The 12,568-nt window shown below is 39.7% G+C and overlaps 1 protein-coding gene and 1 pseudogene across 1 annotated transcript; one reads left to right on the top strand and one right to left on the bottom strand.

Annotated features, from left to right (window-relative positions):
• Positions 1–362: 362 nt before the first annotated feature.
• LOC111449352 (uncharacterized protein At3g49055-like) lies at positions 363–4,357 on the top strand. Its single transcript, XM_023089208.1, has 5 exons — positions 363–1,790; positions 1,881–1,957; positions 2,787–2,898; positions 2,997–3,113; positions 3,887–4,357. The coding sequence occupies exons 1-5, from the start codon at positions 363–365 to the stop codon at positions 4,238–4,240; spliced, it is 2,088 nt and encodes a 695-aa protein (XP_022944976.1). The 3' UTR covers positions 4,241–4,357.
• Positions 4,358–4,497: 140 nt separating this feature from the next.
• Positions 4,498–9,683, bottom strand: LOC111449882 (annotated as a pseudogene).
• Between the last annotated feature and the right edge of the window lie 2,885 nt (positions 9,684–12,568).

Consider the following 12,568-nt stretch of genomic DNA (forward strand, 5'->3'; position numbering starts at 1 on the left):
AAATGGTTACCATTGTCCTGTTCTTCTACGCTCCGTCGTTGGGTCTTCTTCTTTTCTTTCCCCATTGAATCCAATTGTAGAGAGGGAAGCCCTGTTCGTACGACTAATCTGTTTTTGAAGCTTTAATCTGAAGTAATCGCCATTGAAATCCGTTCTCATTTGCAGCTTCGGGTACACCAACTGATTGATCTTTTATTTTGTTCTTGTTTGTGGACTATTTGTTTTTCATAATTGTGAGGTTTATCGGATTTGATTATTGAAATTGAGTAAGGAACTGAGTAGTATAAGTTTCCGATGGTGTAATTGGGTTGGGTATGGAGTTTTGCCCAATTTTTTGGGGTTAGTGATTGGACGTATATTGGATGGCGAGTGGTGTTGATGAAGACGCGGATGCTGTGCTCAGCGATGTTGAAGGTGATGATCCGGTGCCTATTGTGATTCAGAATACGTCTCCTGAAGAAATCTCTGTCGAGAGGTTTAGAGAGATTCTTGCGGAGCGCGATCGTGAGCGGAAAGCTCGAGAAGCGGCGGAGAATTCGAAATCGGAGTTGCAAGTATCTTTTAATCGATTGAAAGCGCTTGCACACGAGGCGATTAAGAAGCGCGATGAATGTGGAAGGCAGCGGGATGAGGCATTGAGGGAGAAGGAAGAAGCGTTGAAATTGAATGAAAAGGTTTCGGCGGAGTTGGCTGAGGCGAATAGGCAGAAAGATGAGGTCTCGAGTGTTAGGGATGAGATTGGGAAGCAACTCGATGAGATCTTAAAGGAACGGGATGGTTTGAGATCGGAAATTGGTAATGCATCACATATGCTAGTGACTGGGATTGATAAGATATCCTCAAAAGCGAGCAATTTCAAGAACTTTACGGCTGGTGGGTTGCCTAGGTCGCAAAAATATACAGGATTGCCTGCAGTTGCCTATGGAGTCATCAAGAGAACGAATGAAATCGTTGAAGAGCTTATTAGGCAGATTGACACGACAACTAAGTCGAGGAACGAAACCAGGGAACAAATGGATCTTAGGAATTATGAAATTGCCATTGAGATATCTCAGCTCGAAGCTACGATTAGTGGGCTGAGGGAGGAGGTATCGAAGAAAACTTCCGATATCGAAGATCTGGAGAACACTATCTCCGAAAAGGATAAAAAGATGTCTGAAATTGAAGCAGATCTGTCTGGTAAACTAAACCGGGCCGAGGATGAAGCTTCTGAGTTAAGGCAGCTTACGCAAGATTATGATGATAAGTTAAGGATTTTGGAGGCAAAAATGGAGTCCCAAAGGCCTTTACTTGTTGACCAGTTGAATTTCATTTCAAAAATTCACGACCAAATTTATGATATTGTTAAGATAGTTGATGGCAGTGATGCAGACCATTCTGAATTTTCAGAGTCTTTGTTTCTCCCTCGGGAGACCGACATGGAGGAGAATATACGTGCATCTTTGGCTGGAATGGAGTCTATTTATGCATTACAAAAACTTGTCACGGATAAGATCAGGAGTTCAATTGAGGAGAAGGTTAGTGAAATTAAGAATTTAAAGGAGACAGTTGCCCAGTTGCTCAAGGAGAAAGATCATATTGGATATCTACTGAGGAGTGCATTATCGAAGAGGATGACATCTGATCCCTCTTCAAAAGCAAATCAATTGTTTGAAGTTGCAGAGAATGGTTTAAGAGAGGCTGGCATTGAGTTCAAATTCAGCAAGCTTCTTGGAGACGAGAAGTTCCCGACTTCCCGGGACAATGGGAAAGCGCTAGATGCAGAGGACGACGACGAAATATTCACTCTGGTAAGTGAATTTGAGCCTTGTTTTATCATAAGTTTTTTCTTAGATGATAATAAGTATTTGATTTGTTTTACGTTCTCATGTAAAACACAGGCTGGTGCTCTGGAGAATATTGTTAAGGCGTCTCAGATTGAGATCATTGAGTTACGGCATTCCCTGGAGGAATTAAGGTATGTGTATTACGCTTATGAATATACACATATAGAGCAATCTCTGAGTTATTAACTGTAACGGCCTAAGTCCACCGCCAGTAGATTTTGTCCTATTTGGGCTTTCTCTTCCGGGCTTCCCCTCAAGGTCTTAAAACGCGTCTGCTAGGGAAAGGTTTTCACACCCTTATAAACAATGTTTTGTTCTCCTCCCCAACCGATGTGGGATCTCAACAATCCACTCCCTTTGGGGCCCAACATTCTTGTTGACATTTGTTCCCTTCTCTAGTTGATGTGGGACCCTCCAATCCACCCCTTCGGGGCCCAGTGTCCTTGCTGGCACACCACCTTGTGTCCACCCCCTTTGGGGCTCAGTCTCCTCGTTGGCGCATCATCCGATGTCTGACTCTAATACCATTTCTTGATTTGTGTGTGTCTCGATCAAGGGGTACCACATCGATTGGAGATGGAACGAATTCCGATGGGAGATGGAATGAATGCCAGCGAGGCGCTCGGTCCTGAAGGAGGTGGATTGTGAGATCCCACATTGGTTGGGGAGGAGAACAAAACATTCTTTACAAGAGTGTGGAAACCTCTCCCTAACATACACGTTTTAAAACCTTGAGGAGAAGCCCGAAAGGGAAAACCCAAAGAGGACAATATCTGCTAGCGGTGGGCTTGGACCGTTACATTGACTATCGGATTTAAACTAAACTTTGTATCTGTGGTTTACTTTATATATTGGGAACTAGGCAGACACATTAATGTTTACAGAATTATATGTGCATATGGAATTTCTGCTGATTCTGACTTGTAATTTCTTTATTATTTTTTACCTTGATGGCTGAAGGGCAGAGTCGGTTGTACTTAAAGAGCACCTAGAATCCCAATCCAAGGAGCTTAAACTTAGATCACTTCAAATTAAGGAACTTGAAGAGAAGGAGAGAATTGCCAATGAAAGTGTATGTAATTGCTCAATGATTTAAATCTTCATAGAGAATGAAGATTATAGAATTGCACTTAGTAATCTATTTTCTGTAATTTTCATTCCCATGATTAGGTTGAAGGGTTAATGATGGACATTACAGCCGCAGAAGAAGAAATCATGAGATGGAAGCTAGCTGCAGAGCAGGAAGCTGCTGCTGGCAAAGCTGTTGAACAAGAGTTTCTGGCACAGGTATGCTATCTACTAACTTCACTAGATATGCTCCTTTGAGCCGATCTTTCATATCTCTCTGTATTTTTGCTATGGCTTGTAAAAGTAAGAACATTGAAGATCAACGTTTTCTTTTTGAAATATAATTATAAACGGTGATGGGTGTGGAACAATTAATTTGTTGTATTTCTAGGGAAGGTGGGGTAAGCAAATAGTTTGGGTATCGGAGGAAATAGTTTCTAAGTGGAAAAGAATCTTTTAGTTGAATATGTTAGACATGTGATGCTGTTAAGATACATCAGTTGTTCTGGCTGTGCAGCCCAAGGGGCCAGTTTACGAAAACAATCGAACAATCCGACGTGATGGTATTCATTTGACCTTGATGAGATAGTTATTAGCTAGTATTCTTCTCATCTTGTATGATGCGTGGTGTCGACCTATCAACTTGGTTTAGTTTAGGCATTGAATCATGATTAGTGGAGAAGATGGTATTTCCAGCTAAATACACAACTCAGAATGGGTATGGAGAGTACAAAATGCTAGCTTGAATGAGTTGATTGAGCGAGCTTCTGAGATCTCCTGTAAACTCCCATGATGTGGTAAAGGTGAAAGAAGGAAAAGTTTTAAGGTTGAGTCGAATGAATCTGGTCGTCAACTTCCGTACAAATATTTATAGAAATAATTATATTGTTGCTCGGGTTCATAAATTTTTTAGGGATTACTTGTTCAGGGTTATGATGCAATATTCTTAGGTTCATTTCTTTGTTTAAACGTCTTCAATCTGGCATTGGCAGATCTCGGCGGTTAAACAGGAACTTGAAGAAGCAAGACAGGGGATGTTGGATTCAGACAAAAAACTCAAGATGAAAGAAGAGACAGCAAATGCTGCTATGGCAGCCAGAGATGCAGCTGAGAAGTCACTGAGGCTAGCCGACGTGAGGGCGTCTAGGTTGAGGGAGAGGGTGGAAGATCTTACTCGTCAGCTCGAAGAGCTCGATAACCGGGAAGGTTCGAGAAGAGGATTAAATGGACATAGATACGTTTGCTGGCCGTGGCAGTGGCTTGGACTCGACTTCGTTGGTTCTCGTAGCTCGGAAACACAAGAAGAGAGTTCAAACGAGATGGAACTTTCTGAGCCACTTCTCTGATTCTTTTATTTCCCCTCTTTTTGGGTGGATGGGTTTGTGTTTAGTTTTTGTATTTATTGTGAAATGAAATATTAGAAGGTTAGAGAAATACATAACGTAGCTGATTGATTGTTTTTCCATCAATAACACTGTTCAACCCTTTTGTGTTTCTCGTAACATAAATTTTAAGCATTTTATTATATATAAAAATACCCATTATTTGTGTAGACGAAAGCCATAAAACTTCACGGTCAGAGGATTTGGCTTGGAACTTATACTCATGGACGGTATGAAATTGGTACGAGTTTGAGGGGCAACTTTTTAAAGACGGTGATACTAAAACCCGAAGTCTCTTCCATGTCCAAGTCCTCCTCCTTCATCCCCTCAGCAATTTCCAATTAAAATGGTACAAAAGATTTGCCAAAGTCAGTTCCACAGTCTTCACCCCCAAATTTAACCCGGGGCAAATCCTTCGACCAGCCTCGAACAGCAAGAACTCAAAGTGTTGTCCTCTGTAATCAATTGAGCTATCTGCAAATCTCTCTGGAAGGAACTCTTCTGGGTCCTTCCAGTATGTGGGGTCTCGTCCAATTGTCCAAACGTTCACTTGGACTATTGTTTTCGGGTAAAAATCGTAGCCTTCAATTTTGAAATGAGAAATTATTTCTCTTGAATAAGAAGAGGTGCTAGTGGGTGTAGTCTTAGTGGTCTTAGTGTCTCTTTCTAATCATTTTTAGAATGGGAAATTATTTCTCTTAGAATAAGAAGAGGTGCTAGTGGGTGTAGTCTTAGTGTCTCTTTCATTATCATTTTTAGATATGGAAGGAAAAGTATTTTAGCATGTGCCGTAGACGTGAGAGGAAAAGAAAAGACTCTAGAAAACGTGCCAATAGTAAACGAGTTCCCAGATGTATTTTCAGACGACCTACTTGAAATACCCCCTTCCCGAGCAGTCGACTTCGTCATCGAAATCGAGCCAGGAACTGGGCCTATTTCCAAAGCACCCTAACGTACGGTACTAGCAGAGTTGAAGGAACTCAAGGCGCAGTTATAAGACTTGCTAGATAAAGGGTTCATTCGACTGAGCATATCCCGATGAGGTGCACTAGTGTTGTTTGTTAAGAAGAAAGATGAATCGATGTGTCTGTGCATCAATTACAAAGAGCTAAATAAGTGAACCATAAAGAAAACAAAATACCCTTTGCCTGAATAGAAGACATATTCGATCAATTCAAAGAGGCAACGGTATTTTCTAAGATAGACCTCTGATCTGGCTACCACCAAATTAGGATCAACGAAAAAGACGTACCAAAGACAACGTTTAGGAAAAGGTAGGTCATTACGAATTCGTAGTGATGTCATTTGGCCTCACTATTGTCCCAACTATATTTATGAAGTTAGTGAACCAGATATTTAAGGACGGTCTAGACACGTTCGTGATCATGTTCATTGACAACATCCTTGTATCAATGTTTGGCCAAGAGTCTTACATACAAGCTGGGAGATTATAAATAAACATAAGTAGAGAAAATAGGGAGAATTTAGTTACGAGTACGAGTCCTATATTCGGTAGTCAAGAGAAAGACCATAGGCAGACAGGGGACACTTTTTCCATTGGTATAAGACCAATTTTTTTTTTGAGAAAAAAAAAAAACATCACGGCTTATGCTCAATGTGGACAATATCATATTAGAGTCATGCTCTTATCTTAACTTAGCTATATCAATAGAATCTTTAAGTGTGGAACGAAGAAATTCCCTTATCTTAACTTAGCTTGTCAATAGAATCATCAAGTGTTCAACAAAGAAGTCGGGAGCCTAATTCGATGAGACTCAATAATATACTTTGTCCGAAAATAATATTATTAGAATCCCACCGTGGACAGTTAAGGGAAGTATCATTGGTATATATAAGTAAGATACACTACATTTTAAAATTGGTATTTTCAGCTAAACACAACAAAACACTGGTTCTGAATAACGATGCTATATTTTTAGGTTGATATGTTTCTCGTAATGAATATGCAACCTTTGTCGGTGTATATTGTTTTAACCTCTTCAATTTGGCATTAACATATCCCGACGGTTAAACATGAACTTGAAAAAACTCAAATTGAAATAAGAGAAACAAATGTAACTAATGAAATCAATGAGGCTAGCGAACGTGAGGGCATCTAGAACGAGGGAGAGGGTGAAAGAGCTTACTCGCCCGCCTGAAGAGCTTGATAAACAAAGAACACGGGGGAATTTAAAAAAAAAAAAACACATTCGATATCAAAGTAGTTTACAAAATAATAGGAGTTTTGAGAAAGCGACATCAAAATAATAATAATAATAAAAGAACACAAAAAGGGAACGAATAGATTTCAAGGGTTCTCCGTGTAGCCGCAAGCTCAACCGTCTGGTCTACTATCTATTAGTAAACAAGGAATAGAATGAATGAATATAAAAATACACATTAAGCAACCTATTTATAGGGTGTCATTGAAACTTCTCTTATTTAATGTTTTTTAATATTCAATCGACGACTTAAAATCAACTAATTTCATGGCTCGAGTTCTTTTCCAGCACTCTCACGCTCTTAAGGTTCATATACCTTACTTATTTCTATTCCATGGGTGTAAGTCACCTATCGTAGTATAGTCGAGTTTCAAAATGCACTTAGCTTCTCATTTTCTATTCTCCACGGTTCATCTAGCCATCACGCATTTGGTGTAGAAGTCAGGGGTGCCCTCATCTATCTCGGACTTTAGAGAAGTCTAATAAGTATGGAGGAGTAGTTACTCACAATACGTAACCTCTCGCTTCCCTATGTCTCCATACGTGCTTACTGCTTAGTGCTAGTGGGTCACCGATAGGTCCTGCATATTATCTAGTTCATATAGCATGTCCATATATCAATCAAGGTATAAATAGGTATTTCAACCTCCTAACATGCTTTTAAGTGGCAATGCAGGTTCACGGTATTCTAGCTAACCTTTCCCTATTTTCTCTATTTATATTTATTTCTGATCTTCGAGCTCGTATGTAAAACTCACTCTTAGACAAGCACAAGTTGTTTGTTAGACTCTCTAGCGGCCTAAAATAGCTTACAGTTCGACGGTTATGAATACTCATTTCCCTAACTTAGCACTCAGTGTGTCATCGAGGGGTTTTGAGAAGTATCGTAGACTAATAGGCGATATATCTTCTTAACCTATTATTCATCAAGTTATAAAGTGTACCGGAGGCATAATCACAACTAGAGTTCGTTTGGCAAACAAATTAAAACTTGTTTAGAAGCTTCGATAAACTCTTTTCTTCCATCAAACTCTCCTAATTTGGCTATTAATCCTCAATTTCTTCCAATTTAACATATAATCAATGGGTCAATATTTATTGATATCTACAAAAAAGGCAAATATGAGTCAAGCGGGATTAATCGAGATCAGCCACGAACCTGTTCCCTCAACCTTGCGCACGTGAATCTCACACATCTTCAACCTCAGCAGCTTCAAATTTTCAAATCTTTTATGTCATTCCCTTTATGTCCAAAGCTCGATTCTGTTTCTACGTTCTTTATCTCCTCACGATTCCTTCTTCAAAGTTTCTTTATGCCAAGAAATTCGATTTTGTTGTCCTCGAATCAAATTCTAACCCTCATTTTCCTTCAAATCAAGTCATTTAAGATGTAGCCCCGACTTTCTTGAACACGTACCAGTTATTAGTCTAGACAAAAGTCATAAGACTTGACAATTAGAGGATTCAACTTTAAACTTAATACTCATGGATGGTATGAAATTGGTACAAGCTCGAGAGGCAACTTTTTGTGGATGGTAAGACTCAAACCCGACTTCTCTTCCATGTCCAAGTCCTCCACTTCATCCCATTGGGCAACTTCCAATCAAAATGGTACAAAAGATTTGCTAAAGCCAACTCCACATTTTTCACCCCATATTCAACCCTGGGAAAATCCTTCGACCAGCTCCAAACGACAAGAACTCAAAATGTTGTCCTTTGTAATCAATCGAGCTCCTCTGCAAATCTCTCTGGAAGAAACTCTTCTGGGTCTTTCCAACATGTGGGATCTCGTCCAATTGCTCAAATATTTACTTGAACAATTGTTTTTGGGTAAAAATCGTAGCCTTGAATTTTGAAATAGGAAATGGTTTCTCTTGGAATAAGATGAGGTGCTGGTGAATGTAATCTCAATGTCTTTTTCACTATCATTTTCAGATATGGAAGATCTTCTAAGTCACTCTTACTACCTTTCCTTTGTTTCCCACATTATTTCGGATTTCTTCTTGAGCTTTCTTCATCAATGTTGGATTTTTCTCGAGTTCTGCCATTGCCCGCACTAATGTAATTGAATTAGTCTCTATTCCTGCTTAAAACTATGTTATGTTGATGCACACCATACAATAAAAAATATTAGAAGGCCGTGAGAGGATTTTTATGACATGAATGAGACAAAGCAAAAAAGGCTCAATATTGCTAAAAAAATTGGTTAACCACAAGATTGAAAGTTCAGAAATTAAACTAAAAATTTAGTGTAAAAACGATTAAATAATAGAGATAGAAGTTGCTTACCAAAAGAATAGTTTTGATGTTTTCATGGGTAATGACAATAGGCCGAGATTTAACTTGCTTTTTACTTATAACCAAAAGTACATCAATGATATCATCTTGTTTTGGCTTAGGCCTTATAGGATGAAGATGCTCATCAATCACTTCTTGAAATAGAACATTCATCTCATTAAAAATCCTTTCAAGTCTAGCTTCTCGACCACTAAACCAATCAATTACCTTCTCCACGAAAGGAATCGGAAAAAACTCAAAAGTACGGTAGCTTCCCAATAGGGCCTCAGCTTCACTCCCAGGCTAATGAAATCCATCCCCTTTAAATGGCTTCCCAAAAGCAATTCTAAAAATAACACCAGTAGTGAAAGCAGTAGACTTCTTAGTGAGATCAACAACTCTACAATAAGTGACTTAGAAATAGATTCAATAAGCAAACAAACTTCTTGCTCTCTAATGGGTTAGTAAGATATCACTCTCTTCATACCGGAAATCTCAAGAATACAAATTTTTCGTATCTCTCGCCAATAATCACTATAAGGTGAAAAGGCAATGTCAAGAAAATTGTAGGTGAGTTTTTTGAAAGCTTCGGTTTGTGGTCTGCTACAACTTTGAAGATCATGGCTTTTCAAGAGGGCTCGAGCAGTCTCGATAGAAAATATGACGATGGTTTCCATACCCACGAGACTGAGGTTGATAATGGGACCGTAAAGCTGAGAGAGGTGCCTTAGGGATCTATGTGGGAGCTTGCCAAGTTGGTGCAAGTTTCCTATGATTGGAAGCTTTGGTGGGGTTGGGGGAAAATTACCCTTCTTTCTATTTGCAGCTGCTTTCTCTTTGAAGATGACGAAAAGTAAAGAGAAGAAGAAGATGAGGGGAAGCCATGGAGGTAAATGAGGCAAAGACATTGGAATTTAGAAAGAGGAAAATGTTTATGAATAAAAAATGGCCATTCTTGTTCGGATTAAATAGACTAAAACAAAACGTTGTTGAAATATCATCACTAGCTCAATAGAGTCAAGCCCAATAATTGTACTAGCCCAATAGAGTCAAGCCCAATAATTGTACGAGCCCAGTATATTTATTTTAGTAGAGATTTTAGGAGAAAGAGATCTAAATATTTTAGGAGAAAGATTTAGATTTGTTAGGTCTAGATTTAGATTGGTTAAATATAGATGGTTTAGGTTCAGTATAAATACCCCACCCTACCTAGGTTATTCATCCAAGAAATCTAAAAACAATAAAAAGCAGAAGTATTCTACAGAGTGTCTTGTATTCTCTTCTCGATTGGTCTTAATAAAGAGAGCGAGTGTTTCCCACAGTGAGTTGTGTTCAACATTTGGTATCAGAGCGAGGTTAGTGTAGGTTATCTGATCTCTTGGAATCCTTAGTATGCTCTGTGGTTGCAGCTCTGTCTGATCTTCCACATCAGAAACGATTTCTTGAGTTTAGTGGTGAGTGAGTTTCTTTTGTGTCGTGAGAAGTCTGTGACTCTGCAAGTCTTGTGTCAAAAGAACTTGTTTGGTATTACTGAGGTATGACCAACACGATGGGTGATTTCCAAATCGTTGGAGGAATCAAGAAACTCAACAACAACAACTACAACACGTGGGCAACATGCATGATGTCCTATTTACAAGGACAAGATCTTTGGGAGATCGTTGGTGGGTGTGAAACTACGCCGCCAGAGGAGGATTCTAACGACGCCTTGCGCAAATGGAGAATCAAAGCAGGCAAAGCAATGTTTGCCTTGAAGACCACCATCGGAGAAGAGATGTTAGAACATATTTGGGATGACAAGACACCGAAAGAAGCATGGGACACGTTCGTGATGTTGTTCTCAAAGAAGAACGATACGAGACTACAACTTTTGGAGAATGAGTTGTTGTCAATTTCACAACGTGATATGACGATTGCTCAGTACTTCCACAAGGTCAAATCGATCTGTCGGGAGATTACTGAACTAGACCCAAAGTCCGCCATTGTAGAATCTCGAATGAAGAGGATTATAATCCACGGATTGCGACCAGAATATCGAAGCTTCATTGCTGCTGTACAAGGATGGCCCACTCAACCATCACTGGTAGAGTTCGAAAATTTGTTAGCCAGCCAAGAAGCCATGGCTAAACAAATGGGAGGCTTCACATTGAAGGGTGAAGAAGAAGCACTCTACACGAGTGAAAGTCGGAGCAATAATAGGCCGTCTACCAAACGTGGATACAATGGTGACAAAAGAAGAAGCCACCAAGGAACTGCACAACCTGAGAGAGCTGAGAAGAACGACAACAAGAGTTTCCAAGGAAAGAGATTTGAAGGTATTTGCTATAATTGCAGGAAAAAGGGCCACATGTCTAGAGATTGTTGGTCCAGGAAAAAGTCGGTTGAAAGCAATGTGGCAATATCCAAAAAGAAGATAGAGGATGAATGGGATGCAGAGGTGCTATGTCCAATAGTAGAAGACGAGCTAGCACTCATGGCAATGATGGAAGAGCATATCGATTATGAGGATGACTGGATTATTGATTCCAGATGCTTAAACCACATGATTGACGATCAAAGTGGTGCAATGGAAGATGGGTGGCCCTTAGAGAAGGAAGTATTACCACACCTTGAGCAAATTGAAGAAATTCTTCTACAGAACACGAGGGAGCAAACTGAAGACATTCTTCTCCAGGACATGGGGGAGCAAACTGAAGACATTCTTCTCCAGGACATGGGGGAGCAAACTGAAGACATTCTTCTGGACATGGGGGAGCAAATTGAAGAAATTCTTCTCCAGAACATAGGGGAGCAAACTGAAGAGATTCTTCCACAAAAGACGGTGGAGCAAATTGTGCACATTTGCTTAAGTGCTGATATGCCTGAAGATTCAAGTGACACTAGTGTTGGTGAGCAAGAAGTGACTCAACCAAGCGAGCCTAGTGAAAATGAAATGACACCTCAACAACTCAGACATTCAGAAATAATCCTAAAGGCAAATCCAGAGTGTGCCAACGCAGTAGAAGACGAAGTTAATGAGCCGGAGACATATGAAGAAGCATCACAAAACTCAGCTTGGCAGAAAGCGATGGAGGAAGAAACTATAGCCCTGGAACAAAATCAGACTTGGGAATTAGTGCCAAGACCAAGAGATACCAAACTCATCTCTTGCAAGTGGGCTTACGAAATAATGTGTACCCCGGATGGATCAATCGTGAGATACAAAGCTCAGACTATAGATTCAGGGTTCTCTAAAGAATATGGACTAGACTATGATGAAACGTTTAGTCCAATGGCAAAGATCATTATCGTACAAGTTCCTCCAGTACTTACGGTAAATAAAGATTGGAAATTATGGCAGATGGATATGAATAATGCTTTCTTGCATGGAGAGTTAAACAGAGAGTTCTACATGAACCAATCGAAGAAATTCGAAAATAAAGTTGGTGTCATTGATCAATATATGCAAAATCCGAAGAAGGCTCATTTGGATGCGTCTCGACGAACCTTGAGATATGTCAAAGGTACAATCAATTACGATCGTTTATACAAAAGAAGCAAAGACTGGAAGCTAGCTGGATATAGTGATGCTGACTATGCAGGAGACCATGATACTTGGAGGCCAACCACTGGGTATGTGTTCAAGTTTGGTTCGGGAACAATTTCTTGGTGTAGCAAGAGACAACCAACAGTATCATTATCAACTACAGAAGCAGAGTATAGAGCAGCTCAGGAAAATACATGGTTAAAACTTTTGATGGAAGATTGGCACCAGAAAATTGAGTATCCAATACCACTTCATTGCGACAACCAA

The sequence above is a fragment of the Cucurbita moschata genome, unplaced genomic scaffold (genome assembly GCF_002738365.1).
Source record: "Cucurbita moschata cultivar Rifu unplaced genomic scaffold, Cmos_1.0 Cmo_Scf00011, whole genome shotgun sequence".
NCBI classification, from domain to species: Eukaryota; Viridiplantae; Streptophyta; class Magnoliopsida; order Cucurbitales; family Cucurbitaceae; genus Cucurbita; species Cucurbita moschata.